At 43.0% G+C, this 20,706-nt stretch overlaps 2 protein-coding genes across 3 annotated transcripts in view; both read right to left on the bottom strand.

The window, feature by feature from the left end:
• The window catches only part of adamtsl5 (ADAMTS like 5), a 31,092-nt gene extending 27,786 nt beyond the window's left edge, over positions 1-3,306 (bottom strand). The window contains exon 1 of the mRNA XM_068724287.1: positions 2,573-3,306. Coding sequence (XP_068580388.1) covers positions 2,573-2,595 — 23 coding nt within the window. The 5' untranslated portion in view covers positions 2,596-3,306. The remainder of the gene's footprint in view (positions 1-2,572) is intronic.
• Positions 3,307-19,197: 15,891 nt separating this feature from the next.
• The window catches only part of crtc3 (CREB regulated transcription coactivator 3), a 35,601-nt gene continuing 34,092 nt past the window's right edge, over positions 19,198-20,706 (bottom strand). For both annotated transcript variants that reach the window (XM_068724306.1, XM_068724305.1), the window contains one exon: positions 19,198-20,485. In XM_068724306.1, the coding sequence (XP_068580407.1) occupies positions 20,280-20,485 (206 nt within the window). In that variant the 3' untranslated portion in view covers positions 19,198-20,279. The remainder of the gene's footprint in view (positions 20,486-20,706) is intronic.

Raw genomic sequence — 20,706 nt, forward strand, 5'->3', positions numbered from 1 at the left:
TATGAGATTATCTTTTCACAGCCACTTTGACTGACGCGGAGCCTCTCGGGCTGTCTGCAGTCGGGGGAGCAACTATGGGAAAACATGCAGAGATGCACGCAAGTAATACGGGGATACAAAAATAACAGACAAACACGACGGACACAAAGACTCCTTGTCAAACTTCTTCACCCAAACACACTTAATCATACATAAGCACAGACTTAAGAATAGTAGTGTTGAAGCTGCAGGACTGGGAGTTTCTGTCTCCATCAGTTTCATAATTACAACTAAGAAACACTAATGTTTCAGTGGCAGAAGTCCCAGATCTGGATCACCACCAAAACCCCGAATCAATTGTCCCTTGGCGCGACGCCGACCTGTCCGTCAAGTTTAATGGAACAACTATCCAGCCGACAGCCAGTGAAACTCACTAACTGTTAAAACACAACCTTAATCTTGCTCTGAAGCAAACCTCTCAAACATTAAAGCACAGAGCAGTAAACTCTTATCTGACTGAACCTTGGCTCTGATGGAGATCAAGGCTTGGTGTGCACAAGTTCAAAGTGACCTGGAAACACTATTTAGCCCGTCGGGATGTTGTGGTGGGACACAGGATGCTCTCATACAGCGAACAACTGAAATACGTCGTAGATATCCCACAAAATAGTTTCTTATGTTATCTATGTAATCATGAACAAGGAAGTATAAAGACCACGAAAACAAGATCTTTCACCAGGAGACCGATTTTCATTCCCCAGGTGAACTTCAAAATTGGATATTTTAAACGTTCCTTCATTGCCCCCATGTTAAAGCCATTCCAGTCGTCGTGGTGACATAACGTTGCAGCATGTGTACAGTTTATTTGTCGCGATAATAAATGCAACAACTCCTCGTGAACCAAGCCTCCCTGTGGTTCAACTGATAATTCAAAAGAAGTGGGTTACCTTCAAAGTGAGAGACAACTTCAACCCCAGACTCACTTAAGGCGGTCTGACCTTTAAGGTGGACCAGCTCTCATTTTATTTATTTTTGTACTGATTAAATTCTAACTGTGGGTTAACGGTTAATCGTTAACATCTCTACAGTCAAAGACCCTTACAGTCTGCTACGTGCACCACTAGCAGCAAGAAGGAGCTAACACTGAACTGAAACCTCATGAAAACATCCAGCAAGTTTAAATTTGTTCACTTTCTAATTCCGGCTCAATTTCCGGTGAATTCGGCAACTTTGGTTCACAGTTTTCTTTGCAGAAGCAACAATGAAGCATTTTTGAATTCACTACAGCTGTGATTGGTCCCTGTGAGCGACTTCTTATCCATAGAAACTATAGGGACTCATGTAGAGATACACAATACCAAAATGACAAATTATTTATGTATGTTCTACCTTGAACAGCCATCAATAAATGTGCTTCTAACTCGACCTTTAGTTCAGTTTACTAGTTGATAACTCAGCTCATTACACTAAGAAAAAAAAAGGAGCTTTTCATACAAACATACACACACACCTCACAGTGTGTAAAATAAAGAGGATTTTACTATTAAAAAAGCTTTTATCAAACGACAAATCGGTTAAGGAAAAGTCATCTGTGTCCCTCTCCTGTGCTCCACTCCGGAGGGTGACATCATAGCGTGTACCACCAAATTAGAGTCCTCGTTTTGAAGCTATATGCTCAGTGTTCCATGCATGGTAAGCAGATTAAAATCTGCTCATGGGGCTGATGGGCTCCCTCCCAAACAAACATTCCTCCAAAGAGCTAGCAGAGGGACAGAACATGTGCCCCGAGCTCGAGCCTTCCTCTCTCCCTCCTCCTCTTCCTCCATCGGACAGACAGCACATAAAATCACACTTTCCCATCTAGTGCAGAAACTTCAGTGTGTTGTTGTTGTTTCCAATGAGAGACAAAGTGGATTTAAGTTTGTGATATTAAGAGGCAGATTTAGAGGAAGGAGGCAACCTCCCCCCCCCTGTGTTGCAGGAATGGGATTAGATCAAATATGAGCCGGGTATTTATTTATAGCTGGGGACATTTGGGAGATAGTGAAGCTGGATGGGTGGAATGTAGAGCCAGGAGTTGCAATATCCCAGATACTGTATAGGCGGGAGGATTACCTCACCCGCTGGCAGGAAGTAACTTACAGCCGACTGGATATGACTTCTGCCCCCCCCCCCCCCCAAGAGGAAAACCTTCACACACCACAGGATTATCTAAACGGCTTTGAGTCCAATAACGCATGGCATGTTGCAAATATGCAGCGCACACTTTTGAAGTGAAGCACAAAACAAACCAACTGGTGAGGGGGGGACCCTCAACTGTCCCTGGAATGTATCACCTCCCATCCTTCACTGTACTGCAAAAATAAATGTTTAAGGGGCTTTGCAGCTCCTTGAAAGCAAAAATAACTCACAGTAAATATTTAAAAGGCACCACATGCAACTCAAACAGTCTCCACCGAGAAGAGAAAAAGAAGAAAGAACTTCTGTCTGGAATGTATCACCTCCCATCAAAGCTGAACACTTCTGAAAAATCACCCTAATTCACTCCTCGTGCGCTCCTCTGTGCGGGCAGCGCGCCGTCAGACAGCCTTACCTCGTCGGCAGTAAAGAGGACATGGTGGTTCCTCGAGGGTCAGATTCAGGTGTGTTGCATTCAAGTGCAGTTTTGCTCCCGCGTCATGGTGCGAAACAGTCGCGGCTCAGATGCGCAGCGCATCCCAGCTGCAGGCTCCGACACACGGATTTCAGACGCGACACCATCCATGAAGCCGCTCTCCTCTGGAGCTTCTTCTGCTTTCTGTTTGTTTAAGTGAAACTTTTTAAAGAAATGTTGTGTTTTCCTTCTCTCTCTCTCTCTCTCTCTCTCTCTCTCTCTCTCTCTCTCTCTCTCTCTCTCTCTCTCTCTCTCTCTCTCTCTCTCTCTCTCTCTCTGTATCTTCAGCTGCAGAGCTCGTCCATCCAAACAGCTGTTTCTCAGTTCCCAAAACACATCACATCAGTTTTGTCTTTCGGGACACGCAAAAAAAATGAAAATGCGCATCTTCTGCTGAACGTTCAGGTGCAAAACAAAAAAAGTTACACTAAGTCGTGATTCACGTTATTCCAGATGTAAAGTGTGCAGCTTATAACCGTCTGATCGCGTCCAGACAGGTGAGTTGTGCCCAGTCCTGCACGCAGACTCCGGTCTCAGCAGGTAGAGCTCCAGAAGGTGTTTCTTCTCTTCTGATGATATGACCGGCTTCCTCTCAGTACAAACAGGTCCAATCAGCGCACTGTGCGGCGGAGAAGCCCGGTAGAGCGCGCAGAGAGCCACCGGCAGCGCACCACGAGTCCTGAACCGTCACTGGCTGGTTGCGCGAGGTGCTGCGGTCTCTCTCTCTCTCTCTCTCTCTGTCTCTCTCTCTGTCTCTCTCTCTCTCTCTCTCTCTCTCTCTCTCTCTCTCTCTCTCTCTCTCTCTCTCTCTACCTGAGCGCTGCATTCCTGCGGTGAACACGCCTCTCTCCTCCAATCACAGCCCAGCAGCTCCTCTGACTCAACCTTAGGGGATGTTAAACTTATTGATTACACATGTTCAATGTACATGACTGTAAAGTTGAATTCCCATTAAGAAAAGTGATAAATGTCAAACTGTATGGTGAACTATTTAAAGAAGAATGATGTGTGCATTCTTATTCACGGTTTTTTCACTCACATTACATTTTTGTATTTACATTATGATGATTAATAGCTATATATTTATTTAAAGTAATTTTTCTAAACACTTTTGAGTACATGTGTGCGTTTGGACATTTAAAAAAAAAATTCAGTGGAGGATAAACTTAAAAAGTTGAATAAAAGTTGAAAAAAAAACATTTCATGTTTCAGTTTATTATAATCTCCTTTAGAATACGTAACATTCCTACAGGAACTCATAAATGTGTGTGTATAATGACTCAGCTCCATCCTCTCCCATCATTCCTATCAGTCCCTCCTTCATCCTGACTCACTTTTTCCGATAACTTCTCTCCCTGTTTCTATCCTCCCCTCATCCCGTCACCCTCTCCTCACCTTCCTAAAATTCACTCTTTCTTTTGTAACTATATCGCTCGGCCAACTCCTGTTTTTCTCTCACTCAGCTGAAGTACCACATCCCCTTCTATCAGGTTTTGTAACATTCTTCAATGTAGATTTACAGTGACCTACTGTATTATGCGTCTACCTTATATTGCTGTGAGAGCAGTGCATTCTGGGAGTCATAACGCTTGTAATCCCAGCATAGACTGTTAATAAAAAGTGGACGTAGTCGTCATGAGTTGGTGTGTGGACTGATGTTTGGAAGCCTTGAGTTCGGCGATTTCGCTGTCGTCATCTTGGATTACAGCCGTCGCCATGTTGTTTTTTTTCTCAACCGATGAACAGAAGTGACCATATTTGGAATGCGGAGGAGTGACGTAGAGACGCCGTATACGTCTCTGGCAGATACCTGTCAATCACAGTAAGCCCCGCCCTAAAGCATACCCAGCTTTATGGTCTGTTTGACTCTAAATGGACCATGATGTACTAAATGAACATCATGCTGTATTGAAGAAGACTTGAAACTAGAGATTGAGACCATAAACTCATGTTTACAATGTTTACTGAGGGAATAAATCAAGAGAGAAGTAGAGTCATTTTAGACTAGACTTCTATACAACCAGAGGAGTCGCCCCCTGATGGACACTAGAGAGAATGCAGCTTTAAGACACTTCAGCATCTGCTTCACTCGGCAGAACCGGAGGTTGCCGCCTGGTTCCCAAGAAATTTTCATAGTAATTTACTGCTTATGGACGACAATTTACTGTACATTTGAATAACAGTAAGTTACTATATTTCTCCAATACAGTAGAGATTCTATAAATTGTACATTATCTTGCTGGTTAAACTGCTGCCAGTAATGTTTCATTAGCTTACTCTAGTCTGTTGATACAGCAGAGATACTCACAAATTGTACAGTAGCTTACTAGTGAAATTGCTTCTAGTAATGTACTGTAATCTTACAATAAAACGTTTTAGACTGAATGTACAGTAATTGTTCAAGAAGAAGTTATGCAGTGAATTTACTGTACTTTCACAATGAAAACTATGTGTGTGAAGCTCATCGTGTGATTTATGAAGCAATAACATGCAGGACATCTACAGTTTCCCCACGCCGCTCGTCCCGCCGCACTACAAATCAGAAGACTCGGTGGTGATAAAGCACGGCCTCTCGGTGAACTCAGAGCGGCCTGTCACTGTCCCTTTAAGAGACATTTTATCTGAGCTGTGCAGCGATTTCAACACAGCAACCTTGAACTGATCACCTGGGGCCGTGCAGACATAACAGAGGAGGCAGGGCCACTTCAGTGTCTCCACACACAGAGCTGATGTCAAAGCCGTCTCGTCAGACTCACCGGGGATCTCGACTGTCGGTATCCGTTACAACTTGTTAGCTTGTTTTTGACCACACACACACGGGGTCATGTAGCCAGGGTCAATATTACCGTGTGTCAGACCACTGGATGAGATGTTGCCGTCAATCGGAAGCCCGTTGCAAACGTTCGAAGGAATGATTTACGAACCAACAAATGTTGACTTGCCGAAAAACATGAGCCTGCAGCGCCATAAATCTCCATCAGGCATGCAGGAGTGTGATTACAGACTGCAGCTTATCCAGTGGTCTTGTTTTATGTTCTGATTAATCATCAGGGAATTAAAGGGACTAGAATATTTCTCTCAAGTAGAAATATAGGTGTTTGACATATAGTAAAAATGTCCATATCAAACCATACCTTTAACAAATAAAGCTGGCAGAATTCTGTTTATTGTTGTCAACAAATCTCATAATCCTATCTTTGGCAAGTCTGTTAATTAGACCTATAAAGAACATATCGTTTCTTTTCTAAAATAGGAAGGCACAGTAATTTCCTAAAACAGCTGGTCACTGTACTGTTTCTCAAATGTCAGTCAAACAGGAGGAAATAGTGCTTTTGTTGGGGACTATTTCCAGCAGCGGATTAATCTACGTTTGGTTGCTCTAGTGAGAATTTGGTGACCTCGCACTGGCAGCTGGATTCTCGCAACGCAACGAGAATCGCAGGACCACATTTCACACGAACGATCCATCTCGTCTGGCTTCAAGTGTTCAAAACAACAATGGCGGCTCCTTAAGAGGTTAGCACAGCAGCATTAGCATAGCAGTTGTATCAGAACTGGAGAGTATTTCTTCATTGAAAATCCATGGACAAGATGTTTTTGCCCTTCTGCCGACTGGCTTGGTAAGAGTTTGATTGACAGATGGTTCATCCAATCACCTGCCAGGTATTCTTTTGAAGAGCCTGCCCTCGTGTGGGATTTAGTTGAAATGAGCTACAGTGTTTGTGTTCATGGTCAGGGCTTCGATACACACACACAAAAAAAGATGAGGCTCCAGTGGGTACCTTGTAAAGTTAATATGACATTCCTTCTTTGTTCTCAACAGGGACACATTGTCCAGGGAATGGAATTCAGCTCTGAAAGCACTCCTCTTTAGGTGCACTAAAATATTTTGTTTTGTCCAACACATTCATATCGTGGCGGCATTAGACGTTCACTCTAGACTTCTTCCCAGTTGTGTTGTGAGGAGATTCATCAAGGAGGTCAAGGTGAAGTCCATGCAGTTACACAAGGGGCTTTGAATTATTATAAACTCCTGTAGATATCTGTAACAACATTTGCTGTAAGCTCATTAATTTAGTAGACATGTTTCCGTCAGCAGTGAGTGGCTCCTCTGTTACCTGTATATACAGATAATGATTAGTTGAGTTCTCCGAGGTCGCTGTGCTTGTCTCGGCTTGTGGAGACATTTTCCTCTGCCCTCCCTTTACTTCCATCTTTACTGCGCACACTTCACCGTTTAGAGCTCTGCGTTGTTGACGAGAAGCAGATAAGCCAAGTGTTTACAGTAAGCATCACATTCATGCACGTATACGCTCTCTCTTTCTCTCTCTGTGTGTGTGTGTGTGTGTGTGTGTGTGTGTGTGTGTGTGTGTGTGTGTGTGTGTGTGTGTGTGTGTTTTGCAGCTCACAATGTGATGCTTGGTAATAAGAGGCTTCAGAGCCGAAGAGGCACTTTACTACTCCTCAAAGACATTAATGGGGAGGTTGCTTAAGAGGGGGGGGGGGAGTAGAGTTTGAGTGTTACACCCCCCCCCCCCCCCCCCCTCCCCTCTCTTTCAGGTTTCGTACTGAGCTTGGCAGCCTGCCAGTATGAATGGTGACACCTTGCTGGGTGGACTGGGTTTCACACAGCAGAGCTGATGAAAGACTGCCGGGGGTGGCGTGAAAAATTGTGTACGTTACATGCAACCTTAGCACAGCTGCACCCAGGAAGTTATATGTGCTGGTGAAAAACCCAAAGTAGGAAACAAAATTGTTAATGTTGTCATCACGGCAACAAGCACGATCCCATAGCTAACTGTATATAAGAAGTGAACGGTTTGCCATCGCCATCTTGGATTAAGGCCGTCGCCATGTCGTTGTTTTTTGCAACCGATAAACAGAAGTTACCATATATGGAATGCAGAGGAGTGACGTAGAGATGTCGTATACGGCTCTGGGTAGAGATCTGTCAATCACAGTAAGCCCCGCCCTAAAGCATTTTGGGATTTCAAATTGATTAGTTAAAAACCTGCTACTTCTCTTGTTGGTTCTTCTTCAGCGCCTTAAATGTTAAAACGACGCGATGAGGCTAAAAGTTGAACTGAAACGTTCAGACTGCTGTTCACACGCCACCAGCTGTCACTCGTTTGCACTAACGAGCTCGTTAAGAGCAGAGCGTGACAGCAGGTGGTCAACCAGGTAGATGGTTTATTAAGAGAACGACTCACCTCTCTGTTGGTCGTTTTGAACAACAAAACTCACCACTGGTCGTCTGTGCACCTTCCTCTGAACCACAAGCACTGCTCAACATTTCTCATTTAATTCAAGTTGTCATATCATAATGTCTTCCAAACGTACACAGTGGTAAAGTGGAGTACGAAATGTCTGTCTGTATCACACTGCAATGAAACTTGGACTGGAGCCCACCAATCAATTCATTTCCTGAATCCAGTAACGTTAACGATATTCATGCTCATCAAGTCAACGCTTAATTCCCCCAGATCCACTTTGTTTGAACCAATCAGACAGCATCCAATCAGGTTGCAGCTAGAACCATGAAGGACTAACGTTACGTTACTGAGCGCCAGAGGGAAAAAATGACACCAAAGATCATTTTGTTTGCGTATGTGGAATGAAAATTACAGACGGCATTACATTTGGTGAAGAGCACATTATGACTTGTTTAAGACTCAAAACTCAAAGTTTAGGACTTGGGACTTGACTTGGAAGTTGCCTGTCTTGACTTGGTACTTGACTTTGTATTCGACTTGGGACTTGACTTGGGACTTGACTTTGTATTCGACTTGGGACTTGACTTGGGACTTGACTTTGTATTCAACTTGGGACTTGACTTGGGACTTGACTTTGTATTCGACTTGGGACTTGATTTTGGACTTGTCAGTCGAGAATTGAGACTTCACTTGGGACTTGACTTTGGACTTGTTAGTCTTGATTGGAGACTTGACTTTGGACTTGTTAGTCTTGACTTGACTTGGGACTTGATTTTGGACTTGACTTTGTATTTGTCTGTCCTGACTTGAGACTTGTGACCTGTAAAACAATGACTTGGTCCCCCTCTGTGACTGTAGCACCGGAGCAACACGGAGAACGTCACATTATGTTTTTAACGGCCTCCTTTTAGTAGTAAATATCAGCACAGATGTTTACACACAGACGTACCACATGGTGAAAACAGGTCAGTTTACACGATGTTAAGTAAAGATGGAGTCTATCTATTTGGCGCATATACACGGGATACATGTTGAATTTTTGAGCTTTTTTGTTATTTTCTTTTCTTAAACTGTGTCTCTAACAGGACAACAAGCAGGTCTGGGCCACACAGACAGGTGATTAAGATCAGCACGAGTGTCTCCAAGTATTGGGGTAAAATGTAATAATAATCTGGAGCAGCATATTGGTGAATTTAGTAAACACAAGCATGTGGACGCATCATCAGCAAATGAATACTGAAACTGTCTTGAGGAGATTGATTGAATTAATTTCATTTTGTTGCACCCGTGGAGTTAAGCCAAAAAACATACAAGAAGAAAAAGAATTGCAGAGGTGGAGTGTACTGATACTGATTGTATACATATGCAGGAGCATGGCACCGTCCCAGCATGCATCATGGGTGGTATTTAAAGTGTAGGTGTGTGGATGGCACGAGACCCTGCAGGCACTTCCTGCTTTCATCTCGAGCTGCCGTCCGTCACCTGGGCAACACATTGGCGTACACACGGACGTGGTGTTATGACGCGTTTGTGGACGTGGCGCCGACGGCCGTGGCAGAACCACGTTCTCGACCCGACGCCGTGAGGGTTTGATGTACGGGGTTCATACAGTTCATCAAATACAGGAGGTGGAACAAAGAGAACGGCTTTGATTTACAGCCGGCAGGAGAGAGAACTACGCAGTGTGGCATGAATAGACGTGTTGTCCAAACTCATCATAAGAGCTATTCATTACATGCAACCACCGCGGCCATTTCACCAACCGCTTTCCCATGGGAGAAACAAAAAAAAAAGAAGCCACTTAAAGCCTGCAGTAAATACCATCCACTACATTTACTGGACTGTTTGAATACTGTAAAAACAGGACGAACATCTGCAGCGAGAGTTTACGTACAGAAACCAAACAGTCACACGCTGCTCTCGACTGGCTGGACGAGTAAATCAGAGCACTTTGTGCCAAAACACGTCAACAGCAGAGTGACAGGATGTGATGAATGTTTGGGAACCAACATGTTACAATACACACAAAATGGCATTGTTGAGATTGTTCTGGAAAACATTCGGCGTCGTTAAAAACCTGATTCTCGAAAACACCCTCAAAGTGGTTGTTGAGGTTGTCCACATTAGAGGGGGAACCATCCACTCCACTAGAACAACAGCATCAGCAACAAAAGAATGTTGTGAAGAAGAAGAAGACGTCGTGGTCTGCAGCCAATTTGGATTGACTGCTTGAAATGTGAAGTAAAGAGAACACAAATTAAGTTTAAACATCAGTACATGTAATGAGTGTTGTGTATGAAACCCAAACATTCAGCAACCGCGTGATTGGATTATAATATTAAAATATAATATGATAATGATAATAAACTTTAGCACTTTTGAAACAATTGTATGTTGTGCTTTACGAAGATAAAAGTAAATCGTTAATAAAAAGCAAATCAGCGCCACTGTGACGACGGAAGTTTATTTTGAAAAGACTATTAGGAAACAAGTGGAAGTTGACACGTCTTGCTGGACTTTAATAGTACAACTTTCCATCATACAAACACTTGTATGACAATACGTTGAATAACACTACTTTAGGAGCAACGGAAGTCAAACGACGGCTGGCGGTACCACGGTTTTGCAATCGTGACGGAGAACAACGGTGGCCTTCAGTTAACGTAAAGACATGAAAGGCTCTCTCTAGAGTCGGGGTCTGGTTTGTCCGTTCTGGGCCTCTGTAGAAACATGGCGGTATATATGTATATGTATATGTATATATGTATATATATATATGTATATATATATATATATATGTATATATATATATATATATATATATATATATATATATATATATGTATATATATATATATATATATATATATATATATATATATATATATATATATATGTGTGTGTATGTATATGTATATGTATATATATATATATATATATATATATATATATATATATATATATATATATATATACATACATATATATATATATATATATATATACACATACATACATACATACACACACACACACACACACACACACACACACACACACACACACACACACACACACACACACACACACACACACACACACACACACACACACACACACACACACACACACCTGTAAGATGAGTTATATCTGAGGAAACCTCCACTCTGAGGTAGGAAACAGTGAGGTACAGTCACAGTCAGACTTGGTTTAAACACGGCGTCTGGATGGGAAACATCTGCTGCCTCTGTCCAGGCTGTCGTTCTCTTCAGAGTCCTGTGGACCTCATGCTTCAGTGCGGGCTGGTTACTGCAAGTACAATAAATCAAACGCACACACAGATTCTCTGTGGGCGAAGGTTGCACAGATGCAGCGGACACGATGTGTTTACGTCAGCGGCACGGTAGTCTAAGAACCACTAATCAACGTCTCAATACAAGCAGCTAAAGACCACCAAACACAGCTGCAGCGGGGGGGGGGGGGGAACTGCTGTATATGTGTAAAAATAACTTCACATTTACTAAATGTAAATCACAAATGCGCAGTAAACAAAGTCATGCAATGACTCGCTTATTGCCGACAGATGTTGCAGAAATGCGGCTCGAACTTGTGGGCTGATAATAACTCAGGCATCACAAGCATGTCAACAAAAGCCGAAACCAGCACAGACCACATCCAAGCCTCCTCCGTTCACGAGGCTGACCGCAGATGCCGCTCCTCCTCCTCCTCCTCCTCCATTTGAGCCGGTTCGGCTCTGATCCTGCTCCTGTTGAGTGGGATTAAAAAAACTATTTCAGTCGCTCGCACACAGCAGCAGAGGTGTGACCGCGCTGCCAACCGAGTCCCAGCATGCTAAAAATATAGGAGCACAAGGGTTACCAAGGAGGTTTGTTTAGTTGATACAGTGATCAGATGTTCCTGAACTCATCTCTTGAATGATTGGTTGTCTGGTGATGGTGTTGAAAGCATCGACTGTCTATAAAAAGAGGACGTAGTCATCGTGACGTCCCCCGTTGGTTTGTGGACTGATGTTTTGAAGCCTTCAGTTTGGGGATTTTTACCGTCGCCATCTTACTTTTTGCAACCGATGAATGGAAGTGACCATATTAAGAGTGCGAAGGAGTGAAGTAGAGAGGCCAGATATCTGTCTATCACAGAAGCCCCGCCCCTAAAGCATACCCTGCTTTATGGTCTGTTTGACTCTAAATGGACCATGATGTACTAAATGAACATCATGCTGTATTGAAGAAGACCTGAAACTAGAGATTGAGACCATAAACTAATGTTTACAATGTTTACTTAGGGAATAAATCAAGAGAGAAGTAGAGTCATTTTAGACTAGACTTCTATACAACCAGAGGAGTCGCCCCCTGATGGACATTAGAGAGAATGCAGCTTTGAGACATGAAGCATCGGCTTCACTCGGCAGAACTGGAGGTTGCCGACTGGAAATAATGGGCATGGATTTTCAGTAGGGTTCCTGTTTTTGCTGGTTTGAAAATATAGCCACCTTAGATTACTCTTAGTATTATCAGTATTATATTAGGGGAAAAAATGGCAATATTACTGTTATTTTGTTGCAACAAAACGCAGTTTGGCTGCTTCGCTAACATACAATTGCTCAGTATGTTTTCACCTTTAACATTTCATTAGAAAAAGTCTAATCCCAGCCAAGTAACATTGGCTGGAGTTACCGGAGTATAAACCTCCCCAAATCCAGTAAAGATAACGTTAGCTTAAACTCTGATAGCATCCAGGAAAGTATTCTACCGTGGGGAAACAGGACTACTACCATACAAATGGAGCAAGAGTAGAACGGACATTGAACTGTTTTCACTGGTCATTTCACTAAAAGAAAATGGGGTTTGTTGTTAGTTGTGACCCAGCTCCAGAGACGGATAGCTGGCTAGTTAGCTAGTTAGCTTGTCCTTCTCCGGTTACATTAGTTTGTGAGTAAGTCCCTTTGAGCTTGGAGTTAATGTAACGTAATGAAAAAGCGAACATTTGTGCGGCTTCTTCCCCTCATTCTGATGAAATGGGCTCACTGTTGCCCCCCGTGGCTGTTTGGAGAAAGTCACCCTTAGGTGAACTGCAGTTAATAGACTTTTTAAAAAACACTTTCAAAATGACATGAAAAACATAAAAGTTGTATTTTCGTATTTGTTTAACTCTGCATACTGCATGTGCGGATGTTTAGCAGCATTTAATCCTCAAAATGAATTTACACGTGGCCTTTATTCTCTCTCACTCACACACACACACACACACACACACACACACACACACACACACACACACACACACACACACACACACACACACACACACAGAGAGTGAGTGACAGACTATGAAATGACTTCATTGTATGTTTTGTGTCTCAAACTGCAAAAAAATAAATAAATAATAACAGAGTGAAGCAGTTTTATTCTGCAGTTAATAAACATTTATTTCACCAAAAACCGCCGGCCGCTCACCCCCACTTTTATTCCATGCCAGCTACTTTTTGAAATCTGCCCAGCTTTTAAATGAAAACAGGACAAAGTGAACAAAGCACATTTCTATCTCCATCGGTATTAGAACCACCTGCAGGAGCCCAATGTGGAGACGTTTTGGGTGGCGTTAGAGAAGAGAAGGACTCGCTCGGCCGCATACGTATCAGCTGAACATGTGGTAAAAAAATATATATATAAAACACAAGAGTGGAAGTCAAGGATGCTTCTCATTGCCAACAGTAAAAGAACAAAGACACGGGAACAGTTAACTGCAAGCAAATAAAAAAAGAAACAAGACAGAGAGAGCACACAGCGAATGTGGAGACCATGTGGTTTAGTAAATTATAATCTGTAAACTTTCTCTTCTGGTTCAACACCTGTACTTGTCATTCAGGATTATCATCTCTGGAGCAACAGACAAGCTTTTGAGCAGCTAAGAAGTTAGCGACAGAAATTCAAAAAACGAAAAGGAGCAACCAACTGCATTTACTGATTATTAACGAAAGAATGGCAGCAATACATATTATTGTATTACTTTAATTAGTGTGTATAATTTAAAAAAATTGGGAAAGTGGCGTGCATTGCTGCAGGAATAAATCCTAAAACAAGGACATGTGTCAGTTTTTACTGACTGAACTGAATTTAGAAGCTTCTACGTGTCTTAAAGAGTGTAAATGAGACGACTAAGCGTCCTCACTAGAACACTAGTCCTCCTTTATCTTAGTGGAGGAGACGTGAAGTCATGTGGCCGTGGTGGCGTTCCTTTATAGCCTAACGTTAGCTTTTTATGCTACACTTCAAACATCATAAAAGGAGTTCATTAGTGAAGATTATCTTGATGAACTAAACCTGTAAGTATCATAAACGTTTGTTTGACTCCGAGGTTATTTTCTGCAGTAATCCAAAATCCGATGGAAGAATCTCATTGGCTGTTTGTGGAGGGAACCAGTGACGCCGACTTCCTGTTGAACTATAAAAATACGTCATCCCTGCGGCACGTTTTGACGTAGTTTTCATCTAAATTTAGCGCAAAATTTAACAGAATTTCCAGAAAAATGGCAAAAGAGTAACATTTGAGCGACGTTAGTCTCGCTGACCACAGATCTGATGTTTTCGTCTGTCGCTATTCTTCGTCTCTTCAGCGGAAGTCAAAAACCTTCACGGACGCCATTTATTCACCGCTCCTGAATTCATTGCACTTTGTTGCCTGTTGATTTTTATTTTTACCAAGATTAAAGGTCAGCAAATATACTGATTAGCTAACAAAGAATAATGGAAAAGTAAATGATTTCAGCAAATAAAGACATTCAAACACGTTCTTGTTATGAACAATGAGTGAATCAAGAGAGGCTGGACAAACAATAATACATGCCTTTAAAGAGAAGGTTCAGTAGGACGGGGAAAATAAAATGTCCTCAGAATGAGTTAACAAGCAGGAAAGACCAGGACAACAAGGGAGACATTGTCACTTCATAAAGACAGAGACGGTGAGGGGGGGGGGGGTAGGAGGAAGAAAAAGAGGCTTATGAAGGAGCCGACAAGAAGAACTGACCCAGACACCGTCCAGGTCAGGGTCGACGTGAAGCCGTCCTCCTGATTCATGGCACAGTGTGAGGATGAAAGATGGCAACACGCTGGTGAAGACATTCATCACAGCAGAAGGTGGAGAGAAAACAAGGTTTTGTTGGCAGACGCAGAAGACACCAGAAGTGTTTGAGGATTTAGTGTCGAGGCATTTTTGATACTTGGGTTTAGAAAAAAAAAAAAAGGGGACAGAAATCACGCTAACTTCCACTCTGACATATTACAATGAATACTGTGGAGAAGGTTTGTTTGCATCGGTGATGAGTAATTTAAGGAGTTCCCTCCATGACTGCAGAGCAAACCTATGTTTGAAAGCTCCGGAAGAAGCAAGTAAGTTAGAGAACCAGTCTCCGTTTAGTCCTGATCCTCTATAGGACCTCCATCAGTAAACAAGTCCATCAGAGAGAAGATGGTCTGTTTCTATAGAGTTGTTCTTAAAGCTCGTCATCGGAGCCACCGGGTCGGATTCTGGTGAAACCAGATGACATCATGCAGGTTCACCAGAAACTCCTTCAGCTCAGACTGAAGACCGGCCAACCATGGACAGACCCAGATCCGGCTTAACCCGCAGTCTGAAGCTCCTCCTCCTCCTCCTCCTCCTCCAGGAGCAGAGCTTCTCCTCTCTGGGAGCTGACACCACGCTGCTGGAGACCCAGGACGTATTGCTGGACCCGCTGGAGGGAAGGGAGGCACGGGAGAACCAGAACCAGGACTGAGCGGGGCAGACTGTCAGACCCTACTGCAGTAAAATGAGAGGTTTTCTAAAGGGACTCTGGTGCTCAGAGACACTACCGCTTTAGTCCACAGGGACCAACAGAACCAACACAACATGCAAGTTCCTCTTAGTAGCTTGAAAATAGTTTAGATTAACATTCTGACTCGTTTTCATTAAATAAAAAACATTTTGTCTGACTTAGAGTTGATTATATCCCCAAAACTTAAATACAATAAAAGCAGTTTGCAGCGACACAGTCGGCTTAACGGACCTCATTAATTACTTTCAGGCAGCAGCTCGGTCCAGTTCTCCGTCAGGTTCCCACCAGCTGGAAGGTGTGTGTGTGTGTGTGTATGTACACACACACGTACACGTACACACACACACAAGGAATTTGAGGCTGGCATCCTGACCTGCCCAGGCTCCCTCTATGGACCAACTCCAGCTCTCTGACTGATGACGGTGATTATCTATTCAGTTCCTACACTCTCTCTCTCTGTGTGTGTGTGTGTGTGTGTGTGTGTGTGTGTGTGTGTGTGTGTGTGTGTGTGTGTGTGTGTGTGTGTGTGTGTGTGTGTGTGTGTGTGTGTGTGTGTGTGTGTGTGTGTGTGTGTGTGTTGTTTTGGGAACTCACTCCCGGATTGCTTTCCGTGTTTGAGGGTTTGGCTGATTTCCAGCAGCCCACACTGTCCATCTGCCAGACTATACTGTCCTCACACACTCCTATATAAATATATATACGCGCACGCGCGCACGCACGCACGCACACACACACACACACACACACACACACACACACACACACACACACACACACACACACACACACACACACACACACACACACACACACACACACACACACACACACACACACACACACACACACACACACACAATGTGAGAACAGAGACTCCCCCCCGCTGGTCACCAAATATCAGATTTATAAATGCAAAGTTAACCAACTACTGGTTCCAGTTTGAAATCAGGGGCTACTAACATCACTGGGAGGCCCTCAATGTTGGGTTGGGTGAAGAATGAGCACAATGTTCTAAATGGAACTCTCATTCATTGAAAAGACGCTTCAAAACAACCGTCCACAAACCAACGGGTGACGACTACGACAGTTACTATGTTTGTTGTTTTCTTAGTGAGGAATGAAAGAAGCTCGGAGGAAACAAAGAAGGAATCTGGGGGTGAGTTTAATCCCACAGCGCTCTGCAGACGGCTGGGAGGCAGAGACCATCACCAGATTCTTACCATCTGACTCCACTTTGGAAGCTCTGCAAATAAACACTTGAATACTACCGCCGTCAATTTCACCTGAAAGGACTTTCTGTAATACAAAGAGAAACAGCATCCGAGTCGTAGAGAGGTTTCACTTGACAGAAACATCTGGACTCAACTTTAAAGTCCAGAAGAAATGTTTGGCTTTAGGACAAAACTTTGCTAGATTGGTGACAAAAATCACCTCTGGCTCACGTTCTCTCTTCTTCTGTTTGCTTGTTTAAAAAAAAAGAAATAAATCCGTTGTCCGTCTGATCAAAAAAGCCAAACGGACGAAAACAACGACAGAGCTGTTTGAAAAGCTTCTCACCTTAAAGAAAATGAATAGAACGCAGTTTTAGTTTGTCAGCAAACAGGAGAAGGGACGTCCTGTTGGTGCGAATTGAACATCTGGACAGCGCCGCACTGCTGCCATCTAGTGGCAGGAACGACCACCACAGCACCTTTAATACACAGTACAGTTTTATTGTTTATATTAAATCAGAAAAGATAAGCACTATAACATACGTTATACAAGAACATTTTATATCTCGGGGGAACTCAAATGACATTACAAGTAGTAACAATAGTGGACAAAAACATTCTTTAAATAACAGAACTGTACATTCTTTTTAATATGCAACTAGAAAAGTAACCCCCTCCCCCCCCAAAAAAAAGAGAGACAGAAAAGGACAACGGGCGGTTAGAACCAAACAGAGTTAAAGCTTCTACTGATACAGGTTACTGCTGGAATATGAAAAGTCACAAAATACGACAAAGTAAGGCAGCAGAAGGCGAACGTTCAGACAGCAGGAAGAATAAACATGACGAACAGGAAGGGAAATAAACTGCAAAGTGGCTCCATCGCTCACTCGATGTCTTTAAGAGCTAACAAGAGAGCAGGTAAAAAAAAAACAACAACAACAACTCTTCATTTTATAGTGGACATATAAATCACACTGAGTGTCTTTCACAAAGAACTCAGTCCACACAGTGCAGCTTCCACACCTGACTGACGAGTAAAAGAAAAAAACTAAAAAGTGCCATGCACCATTTTACTTTGCATGCAACAAGTTGTTTTTGTTTTTTGCACACGTTACTTTAAATAGTTGTTGCAGTAAATGTGCTCTTGTTCTCCGACTGCTGGCGCTCCTCTCACACCGTGGACACTGGACACATGTAAGATTGAGATTTCTGTCTGATTTGATCCCTCCCACACTGTGCACATAACGATGAACACTGCATCACCTGTTCAACAGGCTGCACTTCATTGAGAAACAGTTGCATAGCTTAAAAAAGGAGCAAAATGAAGAACAATTTGCTCCAAATCCTTTTCAGAAACAATTAAAAACATTAGTTCTGTGACTTTATTAAAACGGACACTAGGGGGCGCTCAGTGCCTCAAATGGCCGAGTTATTACATAACCACCTCTTTACAAAAACATGTCATTATAGGCTCGTATGAGCCTACAAAATATACATTTTCTAACATGATATCAAGATTAAACACCTGTTGCTGGTGTTTTGAAATGTGCAGTGACTAAACATTTAGTCATGTAAAGTCTCACTTTTCTTAGTAATGGCTTCTCTCAACTTCTTCTTTGGGTTAGCAGGTAAAAAACAACAACATCCTTACCAGGTGTAAAAAAAACATCAGTCTGCGAACCAACTAGTGCAAAAGAGGTTAAGTGCAACGTTACATGATGTCCGATGTCCACATGTCTGCAGTGTGTCACTGTACAGAGAGCTGAAGACACCGAGGACACAGTGATCCACAGCAGCTCAGCTCATGCCCTTAATCACAACGAGACTCACAAGTACAATAAAAGCGCCGTTACAGGTCGGTACAAAATGTCAAATAAAACGTAAGCAATGAATGTACATAGAAGTATTTAAAAGAAAAAGTTCTGTTTTTTTTTTTCACGGACGTCAACGCTGTCCCAGTGCTGTCAAAGTTCTACCAGAGGACGAGGAGACGGGGAGGACACAACCAAACCAAGGAAACATAGCATTTATTCAAAACACCTTAGAATTCAATCTCTTAATTAGAAATTCAAAAATCTATACTTTTAAGAAAAATTACTTATTAAAATCTCATCTTTGTAAACAGTTTGCCCTTTTTGTTTCGAGTTTGAAAATACATTCTAATCAGACTGAAATTTAGGCTTTTATATATATATATATATATATATATATATATATATATATATATATATATATATTTATCTGTGTGTGTGTGTATATATATATATATATATATATATATATATATATATATATATATATATTCACGCACATCTGTGGCAAACATCTAAAAAATAATCTGATATCATATGTAAAGAAATACATTTAAAACAAAAGCTGTAATCTCTCTAGTCTTCATTTCTACCATGATTGTTCAAGAGCCTGAAGTAGCCACGCCGGCACAGCTGGTCTTTACTTCACCTGAATACACCTGGGCCGCCAGATGTTTTACCACCACCAAGTCCCTGCTCCTGGGCCGCCAGATGTTTTACCACCAATAAGTCCCTGCTCCTGGACCGCCAGATGTTTTACCACCAACAAGTCCCTGCTCCTGGGCCGCCAGATGTTTTGCCACCAACAAGTCCCTGCTCCTGGGCCGCCAGATGTTTTGCCACCAACAAGTCCCTGCTCCTGGGCCGCCAGATGTTTTGCCACCAACAAGTCCCTGCTCCTGGATCGCCAGATGTTTTACCACCAACAAGTCCCTGCTCCTGGGCCGCCAGATGTTTTACCACCAACAAGTCCCTGCTCCTGGGCCGCTATGTGTAAGTAAAGTTAATGTGTGTGTTGGCATTCCTGCTGCTCTTCAGCATTGCAATGGGGGTTGCTATGGTGTGTAACCATGGCGATGAGGTTGCCATGGCTTCAGGGGGCTGTGAGCTGGTGATGAGAGAAAGTGAGTGAGAGAGAGACAGACAGAGAGAAAGAGAGACAGACAGAGAGAGAGAGAGAGAGAAAGAGAGACAGACAGAGAGAGAGAAAGAGAGAGAGACAGAGAAAGAGAGAGAGAGAGAGAGAGAGAGAGACACAGTCTTTGTGGCCTGCAGGAGGTGCAGACTCTCAGAGCTGATTCATCGATCCGCCTCACTATAATGTCTGAGAGGAACAAGCAGGAGCATTACGAGGGGTAACTTTAGTGTAAACAGTGTTTGTTCACAAGTGTCCTCCTTAAAAAGTGTGTGAGTGCGCATGACTGTGCACACGGGGTCTTTCATATTTTAATGACTCTTAGTGGCGGAGGACGCATGCACAGTGGCCCGATAGAGATCGCTCGCATGCATATTCGGATTTGTACACTCTATACACTGCAGGTCCGTGTTAAGAGTTCTCCCTTCCGCCGCTGCTCTTTACGTTCAGAGTCTGTCGCTGCGGAAAGTGTCCTCCACAGACGGGTCCGGCAGCACCATGTCGGGGTCACTGAGCATGCTCAGACCGTCCAGGCTGAGGGGCTCGATGCGCAGCTCGTCCTCCAACGGGAAGCATCCCTCCGAGTCGAAACATTCAGGCACCGTAGAGAGAGCGCTGCTGATGTCCTTCGACAGACTGGGGTTGGAGTCATCTGAGAGAGAGAGAGAGAGAGAGAGAGAGAGAGAGAGAGAGAGAGAGAGAGAGAGAGAGAGAGAGAGAGAGAGAGAGAGAGAGAGAGAGAGAAAGAGACAGACAGAGACAAACAGACAGAAAGAGACAGACAGAGACAAACAGACAGACAGAAAGAGACAGACAGAGAGAGACAGTGACAGAGAGACAGACAGAGACATAGAGAGACAGAGACAGACAGAC

This window comes from Cebidichthys violaceus, unplaced genomic scaffold (assembly GCF_023349555.1).
Source record: "Cebidichthys violaceus isolate CVI_PGR_0920_01 unplaced genomic scaffold, fCebVio1.0.p SCAF_30, whole genome shotgun sequence".
Classification (NCBI taxonomy): domain Eukaryota; kingdom Metazoa; phylum Chordata; class Actinopteri; order Perciformes; family Stichaeidae; genus Cebidichthys; species Cebidichthys violaceus.